This window comes from Pelodiscus sinensis, chromosome 21, assembly GCF_052426305.1.
Source record: "Pelodiscus sinensis isolate ZL-2025 chromosome 21, ASM5242630v1, whole genome shotgun sequence".
Lineage (NCBI taxonomy): Eukaryota > Metazoa > Chordata > Testudines > Trionychidae > Pelodiscus > Pelodiscus sinensis.
The window spans coordinates 25,778,711-25,798,842 of record NC_143072.1 but is presented as its reverse complement, the minus strand read 5'-3'; the positions used below and the strand labels follow the sequence as shown (position 1 = coordinate 25,798,842).

At 43.3% G+C, this 20,132-nt stretch overlaps 1 protein-coding gene across 3 annotated transcripts in view; it reads right to left on the bottom strand.

The window, feature by feature from the left end:
- Window positions 1-4,853: 4,853 nt before the first annotated feature.
- SLC6A4 (solute carrier family 6 member 4) overlaps window positions 4,854-20,132 on the bottom strand; it is a 39,632-nt gene continuing 24,353 nt past the window's right edge. For all 3 annotated transcript variants that reach the window (XM_006122257.5, XM_006122258.5, XM_089772172.1), the window contains exons 11-14: window positions 19,226-19,325; window positions 18,794-18,894; window positions 15,237-15,404; window positions 4,854-10,001 (exon numbers count right to left, since the gene is read on the bottom strand). In XM_006122257.5, coding sequence (XP_006122319.2) covers window positions 9,927-10,001; window positions 15,237-15,404; window positions 18,794-18,894; window positions 19,226-19,325 — 444 coding nt within the window. In that variant the 3' untranslated portion in view covers window positions 4,854-9,926. The remainder of the gene's footprint in view (window positions 10,002-15,236; window positions 15,405-18,793; window positions 18,895-19,225; window positions 19,326-20,132) is intronic.

The following is a 20,132-nucleotide window of genomic DNA, read 5'->3' as shown; positions in this document are numbered from 1 at the left end:
TAAAAATCATTCTAAACTGTAATTTGGCAAGCAGGAAATAGGGCAAACATATTTTTAAATTATATTTTCAGCAACCATCCTTGCAGTTCTTATCTTTTTTTCTGGCAAGTGTGTATCTTTTACTTAACAGTGGCTGTGCCAGCATGAAGAATTTGGGCTTCACATGGGGTTGAAAAGAGAGTTTAGACATTCTCAATGTCATTGTGCAGCATTCCTGTAATAAAACCCAAATAAACATGGCAGCTGACCACTTGCATACAGCCTCATTACGTTTGAGTGTTTTCAAGCTAAATTATATGGCCAAATTAGAGAGAGAGTGTTTGTTTACCAGGCATATGACAAGGGTTTTTCTATAGTAAGAGTGGGATTGAGTTCCTACAAGCCATTTAGGTAGTCTGTAACTGACTCTCAAGATAGCCATAATTTCTGTAATTATGACCAATCAAAAAGAAAATATGTCCATGACTTTTCTTTGTCTGGTCCTATATCTTTTTCTAAATCCTCACAATCATTTATTTCTCCCAAAAAAGTGCTTTTTGGCATTCCTTGTTCATCCGTAACTCTCACTGGCTTCAGGTGGAGATTTGGGTATTCAAGGAAGGCAGAATCTTTAAAATAGGACATTTAAAAAAAAAAACTTAAACTTATCAGTGGTTATCAGCTTGGGATCTGGGATTTGTAAAGGGTTAGATACGAAAATCCTTTCAGTGGCTTCCCTTAACTTTTCATATCAAGTTCACGCTGGTGGTCTCCACCTTGTGGACTCTGAACAGGTCTGCCCCTACATGTACCTTTCTTCTCATTTCTTTTTGCTTTTCCCCAAGCTTTCTTACTATCTGCTCTCCTTGGGTCCCCATCCCCCTCCTTGTCTTCGTGGTATGTGCTAAGTTTTGAATAGTTTTCCATTTTTATTGGGCAAGCTGCTACTCTCTCTTCATACAGTCCCTTTATAAAACTTAATTAATCTTTGAAGGCTTTCAGTAGTAATCAGTCTGTCAAAGATTTTTTTCCGCACCATTTTGAGTTGAGACCTCACTGTTCAGCTAGTGTATGGTATATCCTAACTATGCTGTCTATTTTAGAATGCAGCCTCTGTACATGCCAACAGTGCTTAGAAATAATAACGGTAGGTTTTGTGAAATTTAACACTAATTTGCACCTTTGTCAGCTGTCTGAACACTGAGGCCAAGTATTTAATGGATACGGCTGCTGACCTATCTTCTCCCTTCCCCTCAGTATGGTCTTATGTGGACACATTCATGGGGCAGTGTGAGGAATCTTGCCAGTTCAAGGCCTGTTAAGTGGAAAAAGAGAACCCTTCCTTCTCTGTAGCTGTCACTCCATCGTTCATCAGTGCTACATTCACACGTACAGATTTAAAACAAAAAAGGAAAAGTCGGGTTCAGCTTTCTGAAGGGTTACCAGTAGGCAAGTATTTGACTCATTCTGCAGTGTCTTTGACTCACTTGGGATTTATTGGGACAACTCCATAGATTGGTTCACCTGGTGTCTGCACGTTATGCTTGCAGGAAAATGGACAAAGTCTACACTGCTGTGCTTCTCAGTTTTACATTGCAGAAATCTTCTCTGACTTTCCCTCTTGAAACTTATACACTTTGCTCAACATTCTTCCTTAGCTACTATTAACAAGGGCATCTGAGGATAATTTTAGGAAAAAGCAGTTAAGTCTGGGGAAATGGATAGGGCTTCAGCACAAGAAGAGAGGTGCTCATGATGGTACTCACTCATCTTCTTGGTTATCTATCTTAGTGCTCTGGAGTTTGGCATGGCTAAAGTCTAGTGGCCATTCTAGGAAGTTGGACATGGCATTGTGCCAAATGACCTTTTAATGCAAAGAGATGTAGAATTTGAAGTGATTTATAAACTCAATATGAATTGCTCCTGAAAATTAGTGTGTGTTTGTAATAAATAGGTTAGCTTACAGATTGAATCTCTCTAGTCCAACATGTTCTGGTCTGGCAGCATCTGTGGTCTGGCATGATTTGAGTTAGCACCAAACACTGTGGGCTGCAAAACAAACTTTATGGGACTGCAGGAAACTTGGCTACAACACCCATGATAAGCTGACATTTGACTGTTGTTCAGCTCCATTTTACCCCTAAATGTCTTCTCAGAGCCCAGTGACCAGTGGAAGTGTTAGTAATGCTGCTAGACCTCAGTGACCTCCCATGGTCCAGCAGATTCTCTAGTTCTGCACCAGTCGGTTCCCGAGGGTGCCAGACTACAGAGATTCAACCTGCATTAAATATCATAATCATCCTTACACTTGCCTACATCTTCTGGTCCAGTCTCTGTTCCTGTCCAGTACAGACACAGTTCTAGTGAGTGAGGTATGTCAGATTTATGAAACGGATGAATGGAATGCTGAGAGGAGATTTGGCCAGTCCGGTTGTCCAGCATAGACATGAATGCTCAAATGTTCTATATAACTGTTTGTAATTATATTAACAATAAAATATCCTTACATCTGTGTTCCTTGTGTACTCACTTTTCATTGTATTGGAATTTGGAACAAGGCATTTTCCAGTGATTAATATCACTAAGGCATCTCTTACCTGCACTAGGGCATTAAAGTGAAAATGGTCCAAAGAAATGCCTTGCAATTCATCTGTCAGTGCTTGAGTAGAAGATTAGGAAATCCTCTTTTGTTCAAAATACCCCTTCCTATTTTGAGGTGCTGAGAGAGGGGTTTGTACACTCCAGTCATGAAACCTCTAATTGTGTTGCTGGTTATTGCATACAACTCTTGCAAACTCCAGAGCTTCCTTGGACAAAGAATTGATGACCTAGTATTTTGTGATAGAAATGTAGCCGTGTTAGTCTGGGGTAGTTGAAGCAAAATGCAGGACAATGTAGCACTTTAAAGACTAACAAGATGGTTTATTAGATGATGAGCTTTTGTGGGTCTGGCCCACGAAAGCTCATCATCTAATAAACCATCTTGTTAGTCTTTAAAGTGCTACATTGTCCTGCATTTTGCTAGTATTTTGTGACCAGGTCATGTCCTGCTGTGGAGGATGGAAAGCACTGCACTGATACCAGTGAACGTCAGGTTTAAGAACATTTCTTCGACGAGGCTGTGGTTTGTGAAACTACAACACTTTGTAGTGTGTTTTCAGGAACAGCCAGCAAGTCGGCACTGTTATACTATTTCGTTTTGGGAAATGCAGCCAGAAGCTTCAGAAAATGTTTTTCAGGACAGAATTGTGTTTTGATTGGTGATGAATCTGCTTTTACAGTTAGCTTGTGATTTCCTGCAGTCTTACTGGCGTGACAGCACTGATCTAGAGAGTGGTGTGGCCAGCTCTTCCTCTCTCCCCCCCTCCCCCCCCAGCCTTTAATTAGACTGTCTCTATGCTAAGCTAATACAGGCCTCCATACCTTATCTTCTGACCCTTCATCTTAGGTAGGGCACATAAGAAAGAGAACTTGGTGGCTAGCCTTCCACCCTCATGCTTTGAAAACATTCCTGACCTTACCAAAATCTGCTTGCTTCAGCCTTTTCTAAACCAATGTCAGTACGTTTTAGTAATGTTTAACAGTGTATTTTGCTTTTTGGTTAAATGTAGTTTTGTTTCATTAATGCAAAGGAAAGAGGATATTCATTTCTATACACCTCAGGGGCTAGAGGAAATGTTAGCAGTAGCAAGCAGGGATGAGTGCAAGCAACAACTGTGAGGACTGGTCCTTTAACTCATTGTAAACAGAGCTGTAAAACATTTTCCATGAAAGGGAGTGTGTACAGACAACGCCTTTCTAAAAACATTTTGGTTCTCTCTGCTGCAAATGGTGATTTACAAAATACTGAATATGATCCATCTGCTTTATTTTCTGTTTCCCATTGGAATTCAATAATAAAAAAAATTCTTTTCTGTCTGTAAAGGTAATAGAATGGGCTATAGCTTGAGGTTCCTCTGTACCCTCAGGTTAAATGTCAGAATGCAAAAGGAATAAAAATGGGATGTAGACTGGCCTAACGTTGTCAATCACGATCAAATTCCTGTTCACTGGAACCAGACCCCAGTCTGAGTGAGTGGAGTTGCCCCTGTCTACATTAGATTTGAATCAAGACAAACCCTTAAGCTGAATTGTCTGAAACAAGTGACATTTAATCTTTGACATGTGTCTTGAATGGAAATATGAATCAAATGTGAGTGAACATGAAAACAGCCAGACTGGGTCCTACTAAAGGTCCACTTAACTCAGTGTCCTGTCTGGGGCACCTGGTATTGGCCATTGTCAGCAAAGGGAATGAACAGAACAGAGTCCTTAAGTGATCACTCCCCTGTTGCCTATTCCCAGCTTCTGACAAGAGACTAGGGCCACCATTCCTGCCCAGCCTGACACACAAGCAGTGATCATGCTCCATTATTTTATCTAATTATTTTTTGAATCCTTCTAAAAGTCCTGGTCTTCATACATTGTGTGCTCAACAGTAGTGGCATCATCTGCTTGCTTTCCTCATGTTTTGTTCCTCAGATTTTTAATACTCTTGTTTTTGCATATGTAAGTCTAATTGCAATGCCATGTCACTTCACTAATACCTAGTGCTTAATTGGTTTGAAATAGTTGCTTAGGTATCAAATGGAGGAGTTTGCTTTAACAATGTGTGGAGTATCCTCGTGTATGTTGGCACATCTTTAAAACACCACTGTAATAGGAATATTCATGACATTTGATTAAACAGAATCACAAAAGCAGTCAGTTTCAGTAAAAAGCAGAATTATCCCATAGTTCACTTCAGACAAGACTTGAGTCTTTTTGTTGGAAAACGTGTGTTGTTCTGAATCCGGTCTGTTACCTCCACAAGAGATGGGCTAGACAGATGCATATTTATTATGATATTAAATTTATTACAATAACAGTTTACAAGACAAGGCACATACTGATGACTTACAATCCAGCTTGGAACATTCATAACTATACAGCTGCATAAATTAATACAAGTGCATCATATACAAGTTAGAGGGAATATACAAATAAAACTCCAGTTTAATTCTCTTACTAAAATCTGAAAGGTAAACACGCTCCCAGTTCACAAAGATAAAACTGGTTTTGGAAGTTCCCTTATCGCTGTTCCTAGCAATTTACTAGCGGCTCAAGTTACCTGGTGGGTGAGCCAAGGAGTAGAAGAATGGATTTGGAAGCATTTCAGGCAGATGGATTCAATGTAGCCTCTGGCTAAAACCTTAATTCTACAAATGCCACAAAGATGTAATGTTCAGGTATCTAAAACTACTGGTTGAACTGAGGGACAGTAGTTGATTATTCATACATGATTTCAGAAGGAAGTGAAAAGAATGCAAAGTAGTAATGATAAAATAATGTTCAGACATCATGGTCTCAGTTTTGTCTCTGAGCTAGTCAGAGATTTGATGGGGCTGATTTTTCTAACACACTGTTAGGAGATCAACAGGTGTCAAGACTGGAGGATTTAAAAAAATTCAAACCAACCTACAGTTAAAAAGATCACAGGAACAACTTGCTGGCTCAGCTTTTAAAGAGGTGTGTGGTATATCTGCATTATACTGAAAAAAATCTGTGCGTTTTCATATGCTTTTCAAAGGCTGCCTGCCTGCCCTGTTCCTAGAATGCAGTGCGAAGACCTCAGTTGTATGTTCCTTGTGAAGAGCCCAGTGTCATTTAAAATTATCCTTGTATTTACAGAATTACTCAACCAATTCATGAACTCAACAGCAAATAAGCTAGCTGGAAAGCAAAGTTTTCCACAGGCCAGATAGTATACAGTGCTCTCATATTTACATTCTGCTTCTTAAAGAGTTCCTTCATGAAATTACACTTCTAGGCTTCAGCCTTCCATGGTGATCAAAGACTGAAATGAAAACATAGCAATTGCCTACCTCGGAACAGATGATAAATGCAAAGAAATGTTTCTTGGGGTTCCTTCTCCTGCTTATGAATGCATTCTTTTAAAACCCAAGACAACTGATCATTTTGGCTGCGTCTAGACTGGCAAGTTTTTCCGCAAAAGCAGGCAAAAACTTGCCAGCTGTCTACACTGGCCGCTTGATTTTGCACAAAAGCACTGACATTCTACTGTCCGAAATCAATGCTTCTTGTGCAAATGCTTTGATGCTCCCGTTCGGGCAAAAGCCCTGTTCCGGACATGTTTTTGCACAAGAGGGCCAGTGTAGACAGCTAAAAACTGTTTTGCGCAAAAAAAGCCCCGATGGCGAAAATGGCGATCAGGGCTTTCTTGTGCAAAACCGCGTCTAGATTGGCATGGACGCTTTTCTGCAAAAAGTGCTTTTGGGAAAAGCGTCCGTGTCAATCTAGACGCGCTTTTAATGGAAAAACTTTTCTGTTAAAAGCATTTGCGGAAAATCATGCCAGTCTAGACATAGCCCGTGAGTGGGAGGAAAGGAAATGATTTAGAGGGTGTGCCTCCTGGATGGGCTTTACCAGACCTTTATTTTCATCTGTGCTTGGAAAGTGCTGTGCACATTGTGAGCAATACTACCACATTCTAATTATAATTAAACCCAACCAAGATGTGTAATGGTGGCATTGCTTAAGCGGATTGTGCTGTATCCCATCTTTTAATACTGAGTCATCCTGGTTATCATCACTACTAAGGAACAGGAAGCAGAGGGGAAGTGCTGTTGCTTTGGTTGATATTTCATTATACTCAAGACCAATCAGAATCCCCTCTTTAGTGACAATGGGCAGGATTCTACGCAGCCTAGCACCTGTTGGAATCATGGAAGCCTGTGCAAAAGCATGTCAAGTGCTACCATGCTGATTTGGTAGCATTTTACATTCACTTTGTGCAGGCTGAAACGATTGTGCTACGGGATGCGGCCCATATGCTTTGGAACTAAATTACACTCGTTTGTAATTGGAAAAAGCAATAAAGGGAACAGCTGATATTTCGTTAGACTCTTAAAAGTTCATGTAAGCCTTTTCTTGGTGCCCGGTGGGAAAAAATGTAAAAGGCAGTAGGACTTCTTGAGTAGCTGTCGGCATAGTGTTCTAGTCCTGTCAGTAATCGTCAGCAAAGTTAAAGTTCAGCCCATCTGCTTTTTACAGCATATGAAATGGGTAATGCCAGTTATGATCCATTTGGCAGCATACTTATAGAAAATTGCATGTCTATTTCCAAATACTTTGAAGGTGAAAAGCCCTGTAAAGATTGATAAAAGGCCTCTGTGTTTATGAAACTCCAGTGAAACAGACAAGCAGGTTTATCTTAATTTTTAATCTGGGAAACAGACTAAAAACAAGGTCACTGACCCACTGTGTAACCTTGGGCAAGTCTTTGTTTTCTCAAACAAACCTTTGTTTTCTCAAACTCGGGACTTCATAGTTGTCTCCTAGTCCTCTAGAAAACACTGGTACATCTAGGGCAATTAATTTTCTGGGCTGTAACCAGCCAGAAAGTCAGATTGTGGTGTGTTAAAGAAATATTCACTTGCATTATTTAGACATTATTTTGCAAGTACAGTTACATCTATAAAGCCATAATATGGCACCATAATTGTAATGCCAATGAGTCCCAGTTCTCTTCCACCTTCCAGTAAAAAGCAGCGATTGCTGCAGTTATTTCTCTACACAATTATTATTCCACCAGAACGCATGTCCTGAGTTTCAATTTCTGTGGAAGGACTTGGGGAGGAAACTTGGAAAATTCCACGTGGAATTGAGGAGTAATGGTAGTTCGAATTAGGATCTTTAATTCGAACTACCTGCTCGTGCCGCATGTAGCCGTGGGCATGGAGTTTGGACTAAGGGGGATTTAAAATGGCGGCGCCCGGGAACATGCAAATGAAGCCCGGGATAGTTAAATCCCGGGCTTCATTTGCCACTCCGGTTGCCCTCATTTGCCTACCTAGCTCGAACTAACGAGCTAGTGTAGACATACCCTAACTGGGTAGAATAGAGGGGATACGGTAAAGCTTCTTCCTTCTGAAACTTGATGCAGGGAATATAAAAGGCCTCACCCTGTCCCTTCATTGCTGAAAATATATGAACTTACGACAGAAAAGCTGAACTTTTGACAGTTGTACCAAATGATTTCTCGTTATCCGGGTAGTCATATTTATAGAGTGTATACAAACATCTAATAGTCAAAATTAAAATAGCCCATGACGTGTTTCAGTTTCCTCCAATCCTGCCAGCTACGCTCTGTGTGTCATCTCAAAATTCAGGCCCTCGTACAAGCTATTTTTAAATATACATGAGGGGTAAAATGAAGCTGCGTCTAATAACTTGCAAGGAGTAAATTAGCAATTTATCTTTCTCATGGTACCATGAGACATTATTCCCTTTAAAAATGACACGTGGTCCTAGTAACCCTTTACCAGCAGTTGGGACAGAATTAATCAGTCATCACTCAAATTATTGCCATGTAATGAGCTGAGCTAGAGCGTGACATGGCAAGTAATTTTAAGTTTACAGCTCAAGTGTAAGAGAGTGTTCTTGAGGTGGATGTCTGTAAGCATAAGCAGAAACGTCTTGTGAGAGAAGATGAAAATGTAGAGTGTTTACAGCCACTAGTCCTGGCTCTCAATTTAGGGTTAAATTAAGAGCCCAGTAAGCAGTGGAAGTGCTGGTAATGCTGCTAGACCATATTGACCTTCCGTGGTTTGGCAAATTCTCTGGTTTGGCACCGCTCAGGTCCCGAGGGTGCCATACTAGAGAGGTTCAACCTGTATTTATCAAATTAGAATTCATCTTTGGGCCAATGGTGAATACAATTCTACAGAGTAAGATAGCATTATTTATTCGTTCTCTTTATCTTCTGAGCTATTTAGTACATGAGAGTAACTTTGGCACAAAGTTCTTACAAAACGTTGTGAAATCAGTATGAAGTGTCACCCTACGCTTTAGTTTTGCAACAGGGAAACAATACCACAGGTTGATTCTTACAAACGAGCTTTAACAAGTCTGTTGCACTGATGGTCCGACCTTTGGCATCTGACCTCCAAACACTTCACCACTGGGTTACAGTTTCCAAAGGAATCAATACGTGTGTAAAATGTCATCATGAATATACAACCAAAAGCGAAGGGAGAGTGCACTGGCCTGTAGCAGTTGTTAACAATTTGAATATTTGCAAGCTGACCTCAGAGGGGCTGAGGGTTTTATATAATTGGTATCAGAGGAGAATAATAGGGAAAGAGGATCTGCATTTTCTGAAGCCCAGAATTTTAAAAATAACTTCTTTGTGGAGGGCTTGTTATGCAAGAAACAGCTAATAAAATGGTCCATAAAGTGCAGAAAAGTAAGTGGGCTAAAGGAGGAAGGAGACTACTAAATGGTGTGCCACAGTACGCATTATCTTCATACAGATTCCTTTCCAAGGTTGTTTCCTATATCTTTGCCTGCCTACTCCACAGCAAAACAAGGATCCTATTATTTTTAAGCAATAACACTCGTATTACTCAGGTAATATATGGCTATAAGAACTATTTTCCTGTATTTTCAACTTGGTTTAAGCAATGAGATCTTTAGAAGCAAATACAACATGGTCCAGTACAAATGATCACATTGAAAAAAAATACAGGAGTACTGCCACAGGTTTGAGAGTCTAGATCTAATCCTAAACTGATGAGATTCATCCTCTAGTGGTTTATGCAGTCGTACACGCTTTCATACAGCCCCGTGGCCCATGCATGGAGTAACTTCATTCTCTCACATACACACAGCCTCGTGTTTTCAAAAAGAATGGTCTGGTGTGGAGTGCGTAGCAGATTTGGTTGAAATGCTTGGCTCTGTATGGTAGAGGCACCAACTTTCAAGCACATTGCCGTAGTCTGGGCCTCTGTGGAAAACGCCCTCCCATTCCTTGGCTCAGCTGGAAACTCAATTCTTTGGAAAGGGCAGTGTGGAGGGGTGGGGAAAAGTTAAACTTACACCTTTTCCCTTCCCCAAAAAGTGTTCACTTAAACTGCATTCATGCGGATGTCCCCAAAGGGAATTTCTGTGGCTGTCTCCGGGGTAATGCTTTTTAGAATACGCTGTTGAGAAGAAAACACATGTTAGACAAATGTGCAAATCTAGCTTTCAGGTAGACCTTTGCAGTTACTTGAAAAGAGACACTGGAAAGGATTTAGCTGACAGAAGAATCTGATCAACCTTTCAAAATGCACATTTTTACCTGCCTCACCCAGGTATTCTGAAACTCAGTTTGTGCTTCTGTAGCACTATACAGGCAGTCCCCGGGTTACGTACAAGATAGGGACTGTAGGTTTGTTCTTAAGTTGAATCTGTATGTAAGTCGGAACTGGCGTCCAGATTCAGACACTGCTGAAACTGACCGCCAGTTCTGACTTACATACAGAATCAACTTAAGAACCCCAGGCGTCCCCAAGTCAGCTGCTGCTGAAACTGATCAGCAGCTGATTCCAGGAAGCCCGGGGCAGAGCAACTCTGCCTCGGGCTTCCTGTAGTCAGCGCTGGTCAGTTTCAGCAGAAGCTGACTTGGGGACACCTGGGGCAGAGCAGCTGGGGTGCTGCTGGGTTGCTCCAGTAGCGCCGCTCCTCAGTGCTACTGGACCAACCCAGCAGCACCCCATCTGCTCTGCCCCAGGCGTCCTGATTCAGCCGCTGCTGAAACTGACCAGCAGCGGCTGAATCAGGACCTGGGGCAGAGCAGCTGGGGTGCTGCCGGGTTGGTCCAGTAGTGCCCAGAGCGGGCGCTGCAGGACCAATCCGCAGCGCCCCAGCTGCTCTGCCCCAGAGTCCAAAACAAAAGCCTGGTCTGCTGGGGGGGGTGGGGGGGGGCACACTAGCTGTGCCCCCCCCCCCCCCCCCAGCAGACCAGGAACACGGGGAGCAGAGCCACAGCGGCAGCGAGGGACCCCTCCGCGGCTGCGGCTTCAGTCCCGGTGCCTGTGGTCTGCTGGGGACGGTCCCCAGCAGACCACAGGCTCCCGGACTGAAGCCGCAGCCGCGGGGGGGTCCCGCGCCTCTGAGGCTTTGCTCTGGCAAAGCCTCAGAAGCGCGGGAACCCGCCCGGTGCCCCTGGTCTGCTGGAGACGGTCTCCAGCAGACCAGGGGCACCGGAGCAGCTTACGAACGGGGCTCTCTCGCCCCGACCTCCGGGGCGAGAGAGCCCCGTTCGTAAGTGCGGATCCGACGTAAGTCAGATCCGCGTAAGTCGGGGACTGCCTGTACATTTGTAAAGTGCTGTACAGCATGTATTTTTTGAGTCAACAAAGTAGCATGCAGGCAGATTTACAGAGCTTTTGCAGTAATGCTCTTGTGATCATTTACTTTTATACTATCAACTTTAATTATTTACATGAACATATCCACTAAGAGGGGTAGTGTTCAATAAAGGTTCCAAATGCCAGCCCAGTTTGCTATGTCGCTATGGGGTATGGATTTTTCATACCCTTGAACAACTGTTACACTGATCTGTTTTCCTAGTGTAGTCCAAATCTGGGGGGAAAAACAACAACCTTTTTTTCCATCAGTCAGAGCAAAGCAATTCTCTTCTACCACCCTATGCCCCCCCCCCCCCCCCCAACGGATTCAGAAGTAATCCGTGCAAGTAGAAACCTTGTTGTGATTAAATCAGGGTAATTGGTGAGACACTCACCACACTGTACTGCTGCTACTAGCTTGCACATTTATCGTGCCTTTCATTCAAGATCTTAAAGCGCGTACCACGGTATCTTCTTCCTAGCAAACATTAATTCTCAGCATGTAGCCATCTTAGCCTACGTCTACACTCCAGCCTTTTGCCAGCAGAGTGTATGCTAATGAAGCGCTCATTAGCATTTGTTGTGCTGTCATTTGCATATTCTCTACCAATGCTTTTTATGCAAATGATTTTTGCGCAAGGTTTTTGTGCAAAATGGACCCAGCTACGCTGCTTGTTTTTGTGCAAAAAGCATCAGCAGATAATATGCAAATGAAAGCACAACAAATGCTAATGAGCACTTCATTAGCATGCTCTGCCGGCAAAAGGCTGTAGTGTAGACATAGCCTTAACTATTCACGGACCCAAAATACTGCAAACACCCTCACGGTGAATGAAGGTGACAGTGGGCTCTTGGTGGTTTGCAGAGTTCTGCAGGGGCACCAGACTTCTGAAAGCCAGAGTTAAGACTCACACCCACCCCACTGTAGTCTGCCAGCCTGGAGCTGGATATAGCATCTGGGTCTGACCCGTGTGCATTCTTGCTGCCTTCACTGCATTAGGTTGACCTGCACTGAAAGAGGAGGGTTATATGGGAAGATCTGCAGCCCTGTGAGTGGTCTGCACCCCTCCATGGGTGCATATGACGCCTCTCCCTAGCCCTCGTGTGTAAGTTAAGGACAGGCGCCCATGGCTGACTTGAGAGATCCCGAATGCCTTGTTGGAGGTCTGTGTTCTGTGGCAGTGGGGCTCCTGGATCATCTTGCCACAGGGCTGCTCAGCATCGAGGGGAGAGTGGAGTGTGGGCCAGGAGTTAGAAAGGTAAGTGAGATGGCACCATGTGCATGCAGGTGACAAGGGAGTAACATTTAGCAGGTGGAGGCAGCTTAGCGTATGAGTGGTGGGCATAGGTAGGCCGTTCCTTTGGTGTTCCTTTGGGTGTAGTGGGGCATTGCTCCAAGGAGAAGGCTGAAGTTGCCTGGGTGTGAACCTTAACTCCAGTTCCTGGCTTTCAGACATTGTGAGTTTGGCTGAACATGACATACACAAGATACCCCTGGGCAACATTAACTCTCCATTAGCGACGTTTTTGTCAGTGAATTTCCTAGATGTTTTTTAACAGGAGAAATCTAAGGAGTTTGAGGTGTAGTTATCACGCAGGCATGCAGCTGAGATTCATGCGGGGCCAGGTAATGATGCTTATACCTTGTTCTCATGTCAGTAGAGCTCACGGCACTTTGGGGCTACGATGTTTCCCTCCTTGGCACTGTACAGCTGGACAAACGGGGACGGAGCGCAAAGTGACATGGCCAGGGTCGCCCAGCAAGCACGAGGCAGGCTTTCCACATTTCAGACCACTGTTCTCTCCAGTAGGTATCTGCGGGATTCCTAGGAGTGCGCCTCCCCACCCCCACCCCCCGGTTACAGTGACATAGGGGAAACGTTGTGCTTTGAAATGCTTGGAGGCTGCCGTTACTAAAAGCCCAGTGAGAAAAATCTCAAGACGTGATTTGTGGCCCAAAACCAAGTTTTATTGCACAAGGAGAACTGTAAGTCTGTGAGCATAGATTGAGGTGGAAATGGTGGGGAAGATGGGCACGCTTAGTATCTCTTGCTCCCTTCCACCCTCCCCATTCTCTTACGTCCCTAGCACTTGAGAAACCAGGCGGGCACAAGAAAGGGGGCAGAAATGTGAATGGTCCCTAGGTGAGAAAAGTAATAGATATGTAGCCGTGTTAGTCTGGTCTCGCTGAAACAAAAGACAGAACTATGTAGCACTTTAAAGACTAACAAGATGGTTTATTAGGTGATGAGCTTTCGTGGGCCAGACCCACTTCCTCAGATTCAGGAAGTGGGTCTGGCCCACGAAAGCTCATCACCTAATAAACCATCTTGTTAGTCTTTAAAGTGCTACATAGTCCTGTCTTTTGTTTCAGCTAGGTGAGAAAAGAATTCCCAAGGTACAGCCCGGTTTTCTGACCATTCACCCTACTCCAGTGATGCACATGGCACATTTTAAGACCTACTGAGGAACCATGAGGATGTTAGCGTGCCCAGAAGGCTAATTTTTCCAACAGAAACCTGAACAGCGGCAGAACTGGACAGCGCTCCACTGGAACACACTACCAGCTGAATCAGCCATTGCTTTGCTGCACCCAGATTCCTAGCACAGGCTGAATCTGAAAGTGGAGCAGGCTCAGAGAGGTGCCAAAGGGCCCGTTCCTCTCAATGGATGTTGGAAGGGGCCTGGGCCCCTGGTCCTGCCTCCCCCCTCGCAGGCCCCTGAGGAGTGACCAGGCCTCCCAGACTGGGAAGGGCTTCAGATCCTGGAAGGGGAAGGAGATGAGGGGCTCCCACAGATCCAGTTCACATAAGAAGGGGGACGGGAGAGTAGCTTAGACACCCCAAGAGCACTAGGGTCCCCCTGTTCCCAGCACATACCTGGAAGAAAAGCGTGTGAGGATGACAGACATCCCTAATTCCTCCCACTCTGCCAGCCACCCACCTCCATGTCATCCCTTATACCCCCCATAACCCTCACCCTGCCCTGAAACCCCTTCCCTGCTACCCATCCCCAGTTATCCCTCTGTGTAACCCCCTTGCCTCCCTGAAAATCCAACCCCCTTGTCACTCCTACTGCTCCACACCCTCAGTCCCCCTCCTCACCCAGCAAGCACTCCTGGGCAACTTTTCTTTCTGAAAGAGCATAAATGCCTTCTGAAGCTTCTGCTGCGCTCAGATTACATTTCTCAAAAATTTAATACTCATACACTTCCCTTGGCTAGAGACAGATTACTTCAGCGTGCCTCGGTTTCCTGTCAGCTTTCTACCAAAGGTTTGCATTTTCTGGGCCTAGGTGGTGTGCAGATTCAGTGACCATAACACGTCCACTTAAGTCACGTATATTCGGTGAGGGGTGCGTGGTTAGAAAGGCTTTGGGGATTCTATCCATATGTGCACAGCGTATTCAGTTGGCTAGCGAGGGGGAAGCATGTGTCTGCCTACAAAGCTAGACTTGTATTCAATTTTGCTTCTCCTAAAGATTAGTTGGTACCTTGCACCAGCTGGGGTAAATGCTGAGTGACTGAATTCCTTTGGGCATACAGAGCCAGAGTTTGAGCCTTAGGGCTAAGCAAAAAATATTGATAGAATCTGTCAAAAGCTGGTTTCTTGGGGAGAGCTGTAGCTCGGGAACCCCCTATTTCAATCACTAACTTTAGCCAACATCCCCACTAGGCACAGCAAATGTTAAAGCAATAGGTACAACCAAAAAGATTTTAGAGCACTTGGAAGAGCTGTTCTTTAAACAGAAAGGAATTCTCAGCCTTAATTACTTGCAGAGCTGGTACTCTGCTATCATGCATAACTCCACCCAATTCTTTCAATTGATGTCATGATTTCACTGTTAAACAGAAGTAATTCTTGCAATACTGATCCATGCATCCAGCAACTGGAAAATAAGGAAGCATCATTTATAGACCACCTTTTTATCTTACGTGTGCATGCAGTATTTTCCTACCTACCTCTTCTCACATGCAGCTGAGTAGTGGGGTCAGAAGTACATTCCCTCAAAAATTAACTTTAGCAAATAAAACACATCACATACCTCTTTCAATGTCCCGGGGGTGATTATCAACCGATAAACCATGTAGATCGGAATGCAGATAACAGAGGAGGTCCCTATGCAGTAACCCACGATAGTGGTCCAGTAGGGATAGTTATAATCAAAAAGGCGGAGATCCGGAGGGCTGGACATAAAACTGCAAATGATGAACTGAAATAAAAGTCCAAGACAATAGTATAAATACACGATGTTTTTGCATAGCGCACAATTAGCCTTTGGGGCCAACTGCTGCAGTATGTCACTGAGACCAAAAATGTAGCAAGATTCAAAAAAGGGTTAGGCATGTCTGTGAATAATGACAAAATCCACAGTTACATTAAAAAGGATGTAAGCCCTCGTGCTTAGGCCATAAGCCACTCTAACAGGAAAATATTAGGAAAAAAATTATCTTGCGGACTATTTATTCCATATTCTGGGTATTCTTGAATCCAAACAAAGATAGGGTATTGGTCTAGAGTCTTAGATTTTAAGGCCAAAAGAGACCATTAGATCATCTAGTCTAGACTGCAGACCAGAGACAGGCCTGGGAGGCAGCGGGGGAGGAGGCACAAGGAGAGCAGACAGAACCATAGGAGCCTGCACATGCGGGGAGTCGGCTTAAAAGCTGGCTCTCCAAGGGCACCAGCTCCCACCTCCCTCCACCTTGCTGCCTCAGTATCAGAGGCAGCAAGGGGCACTGTGTGTAAACGTTAGGATTTACCGATAAGCCTAGGCTTATCGGTTAATCGTGTAAATAATTACATGTTCGCATCCCTAATGGACACTAGACCTAGATGTAGTATTCTGCTATCAGCACTGTATGCAGAAGTTAAAAAATCACCCTTATACAGCTAAGAGCTAATATGATCATTGGATGTATAAACAGGGAAGTATAACTGGTCCACAGATCTGATCTGGCATTGCATATTTGAATGCCAATTCTAAAATTCAGTTGAATTTTAGACTTGGTAATCAAAGATGGAATTTTTGGACCATTCTGTTTGAATTCTGTGTGGTCAAGAATCCTGTAACCAATCATTAGGTCTGATAATGAACTGAGATAATGTCTTCAAGTCGGATGAATCCTCTGGCAGGGTAAACAATTTTTTTTTCTTGGATTCTTCTCTCCCTTTATTGTTTACACTATTCAGCCCACATCCATACACATTTACAGTTTTTCTGACCTAGTGTGATTTTTTTTCTCTACTTCCACAATTTCATTAGAGGTTTTTTTATGTTCTGTATATTTAACCATACATCTATATTCCTTGCTTTTTGTCTCCCTTGCTCAGGTTATTGCTTCAAGTTCTTTCGGCATTAAACTGAAGAAACGTGCATAAAGATAAAAATGGTACACGAACCACTTCAAATTTTCAGGTGTTTTCTGAGTCCAGCTTTTGGAATGTTTTTTCCAGGCAGATGGTGAAAAGTTAGAGAGACCATTTTCCTGTGTAACTCCATGCTTGTCAAACTTTAATAGTATTGTACTAGTTGTATACATGTTTCAAGAATTCTTTGAGGCCACAAGGAATTTCTAGTTTTTCTTCAAGTACTTACAATACTCTTCCTTAACACCAAATAGAGGAGTCATCACTGTCTATAGCAACAACTCACTGCATTTGGCAATCTTCTCCAGAACTTGCTTCATTGTCAACAGCTGTATGGTTGAGAAATTAACTTACCAACTTTGATGTTGATTATAGGCCAGAAATCATTGTGCTTTGATCCCTGGTACCTCTGATTGGCTTGCAGAATGCAATAATTCCTGGATTTTTATGTTTTTTCTTACTCTAATACTAAGACTACAGAATTCCAGTTTTATGCTACAGCATATTGGACCCTGTGAGATGCTTGGTGCTTTCAGTCCCCATTGAAGGCAAATCTAAGGTGCTTAAGTATTAAACTGGTACATTGCAAAATGAGTGTTAGTGACTGTTCTTGGAAGCATCTTAACTTAATTTTCACAGGATTTCATCAGGGGTTTCCCAGCACTAGAAATTTAGTAACATTTCCATAGACAGCCAACAACTTCTGGGCTTTTCTTATTTTAGTTTCCATAGAGAGTGTAAACATCAATTTTGCCTAGTAACCACATCACTTGAAACTATATTGCTTTTTGTGTAATTTAGTTTCATTGCTTCAGGACAATAGTGTATAAGTTATTTCTATGACGAAACATCTATTTATAGCTTTTTTCTCCTTTGTCTACAAGTAATAAAATGGAAAGTTGTTAAACACACATTAATCATCCCAACAGTGTTTGTTTAGATTTAAAGCCTTCCCTGTGAACTCAAACTCTTTCCCTCCATAAACCTCCACATTGACTTACTTGCCTTGCATCCAAGCCAAGCAGCAATAAAAAACAGGGTGAACTAATTTGGGAACAGGGAATGGAGGCTTTGGTTAAAGATCTTAGTAACAACTCTACCAAGTCAGTTGTGAGGACCCTGGCTCCAGGTTCTTGATTATGGGTTTGTGAAGGATACTCTCTGGTGAGGTAGAGTTTGGGGAGGTGTATTCTGAGGTTGCTAGGCAGTGGCTGTTCATACAACAGATTTACAAACAGTCTTAAAAGATGATGATGACAGAGAAATGACTATTTTTCCTCACTATGTTTACACTACAGAGTTTTTTTTCAGAAAAACGGCTGTTTTTCAAAAAATTTCAGTTACGTCCACACTGCAATCACTCTTTCGGAAAAAGGCATGTGTGGACAGGGAAAAGGGAGTTCTTTCGAGGGAAGAGGAAAAAGCACAGGTGGCTACTCCATCCATAGTAATCACAGCTGAAATGCGAGATGGCATCCATTCCGTGTAGACTCTATCTTTCAAAAAAGCAGATCGCTTTTTCAATGTGCTTTTGCTGTGTAGACGCTCTCTTTCGGAAGAAGTTTTTTGGAAGATCTCTTCTGGAAAAGCTTCTTCCGAAAGAAGCCTGCGGTCTAGACATAGCATCACATACATGTAAAGTGGCAAAGATAAAATTAGTCTTGTCCTGTGCTAGATAAACAATGATACTGAAGAACTTTAATATCACACAGTGTGTAGTCAACCTGTGGAACTCCTTGCCAGAGGAGGCTGTGAAGGCTAGGACTATAATAGAGTTTAAAGAGAAGCTAGATAAATTCATGGAGGTTAGATCCATAAAAGGCTATTAGCCAGGGAGTAGGAATGGTGTCCCTGGCCTCTGTTTGTCAGAGGCTGGAGAGGGATGGCAGGAGACAAATCGCTTGATCATTGTCTTCGGTCCAACCTCTCTGAGGAACCTGGTGCTGGCCACTGTCGGCAGACAGGATACTGGGCTAGATGGACCTTTGGTCTGACCCAGTACAGCCGTTCTTATGTAATATGTAAGTAACAAAAAAACCCTCAGTATTAATCTACTAACTAGTCCTAGCTGCTTTTGTCAGATTTATCTCATTGACTGAATATTGTTGGCTTCCAAAATCTGGCACTAGAGAGTTTAACACAAATATAATGTAAATAGAAACCCCACGTCTAGAACGCTAAGGTGTTCCATTAGTAAACTTGGACTGACTTGGGTGAGGAACAGGAACTCACCAAAAGGAAGATGGGGCTGATTGCTACCCAGCAGATGCGCCAGTACCAGCCTGGAGTGAAACCCAGCATTTCCTTCATGTCACTGCAAAACTGGGTGATTCCTATGAAAATAATTGGAGGACAGAGGTTAATGACAGAGGGAAAAAAAGTGCTTCACGCATGTGATATAACCAGGAAATGAAGCAGTGTAGTCATGTCCCTGCAACCTTTTCATTACCCCAAAACATGAATTATTCAGAATTATTCAGTGCTTACCATCCAGGCTGGGTTGCGCTTAGAGGACAAAGTAATATTGTTTGCAGGGTCAGTTCTCGGTAAATTGCATTTGCTATGTGACAGGGGCGCTCCGGTCCACTGCGCTTGCAGGACTGATATTCGGCAGATGCCAGGGAGTCTGGCTGGGATGGGGTGTACATGCGAGAACAATCTTACCATAGAACCAAGCCACTGCAATGGATTCCAGAAACACCACGGTGAGGACAGCTGGGCCTGTGGCATATTCTTCAAACAGCTTCACCATATATGCGCCACCCTAGATAAGAGATTGAGACACAGGTTAGCCAAAATCCCCAGAACAGAAGTTTTACTGCTAGTAGACAAGTACATCTAGTCCCATAGGGTACGTCTGCACTGCACTCTTATTTCAAAATAAGCTATTTTGGAGTATTTCTTCTGGACTAGCTTATTTCGAAATAGCATGGCCACACTACAGGGGAGCCTCAAAATTAGTCTGAGGCAGGCTCCCCAAATGTGGACGTGCCACCTCGATTCAGAGCCCCAGGAGGCACTGGGGAGTAATTACTTTGAATGGCCTTGGGGAGTAGCTATTTCGGAGTAGCAGTAGTGTGGACACTCCACTGCTGCTATTTCGGAAAAGCCATTATTCCCTGTGGAATGAGATTTACAGAAGTCGGAATAAGCCATCTGTTATTTCGAATTTATTTTGAAAATAACGGAATTGCTGTGTGGACGCTCGCATTGTTATTTCAGAAGAACAGCTGTTATTCCAAAATAACGCAGCTGTGTAGATGCATCCATGCTGTCCTCAGTTCGAAAGAGGGCATTCAGCAGAGCAAAATACACTGTCCCATCACTGCCTGGCTTCTCTGGCCTTTAATAGCCCTTGACAGTACTAATCACTTGACCAGGATCCTTGCTTTAACGTCCTGGGATCATCCTGGGCCAGTAAAAGTGTCATGCAGACAAGCTGAAAGGGAAAGGCATTTCTCATTGGATTTTAACGAGCTAAGCAGATGGGATCTGTGCTTTCCATGCCCTCCTTTGATGGCAACTTTCCTGCTCAATAACTGTTTCCTGTCCATGAACATTAAAGGGCAGC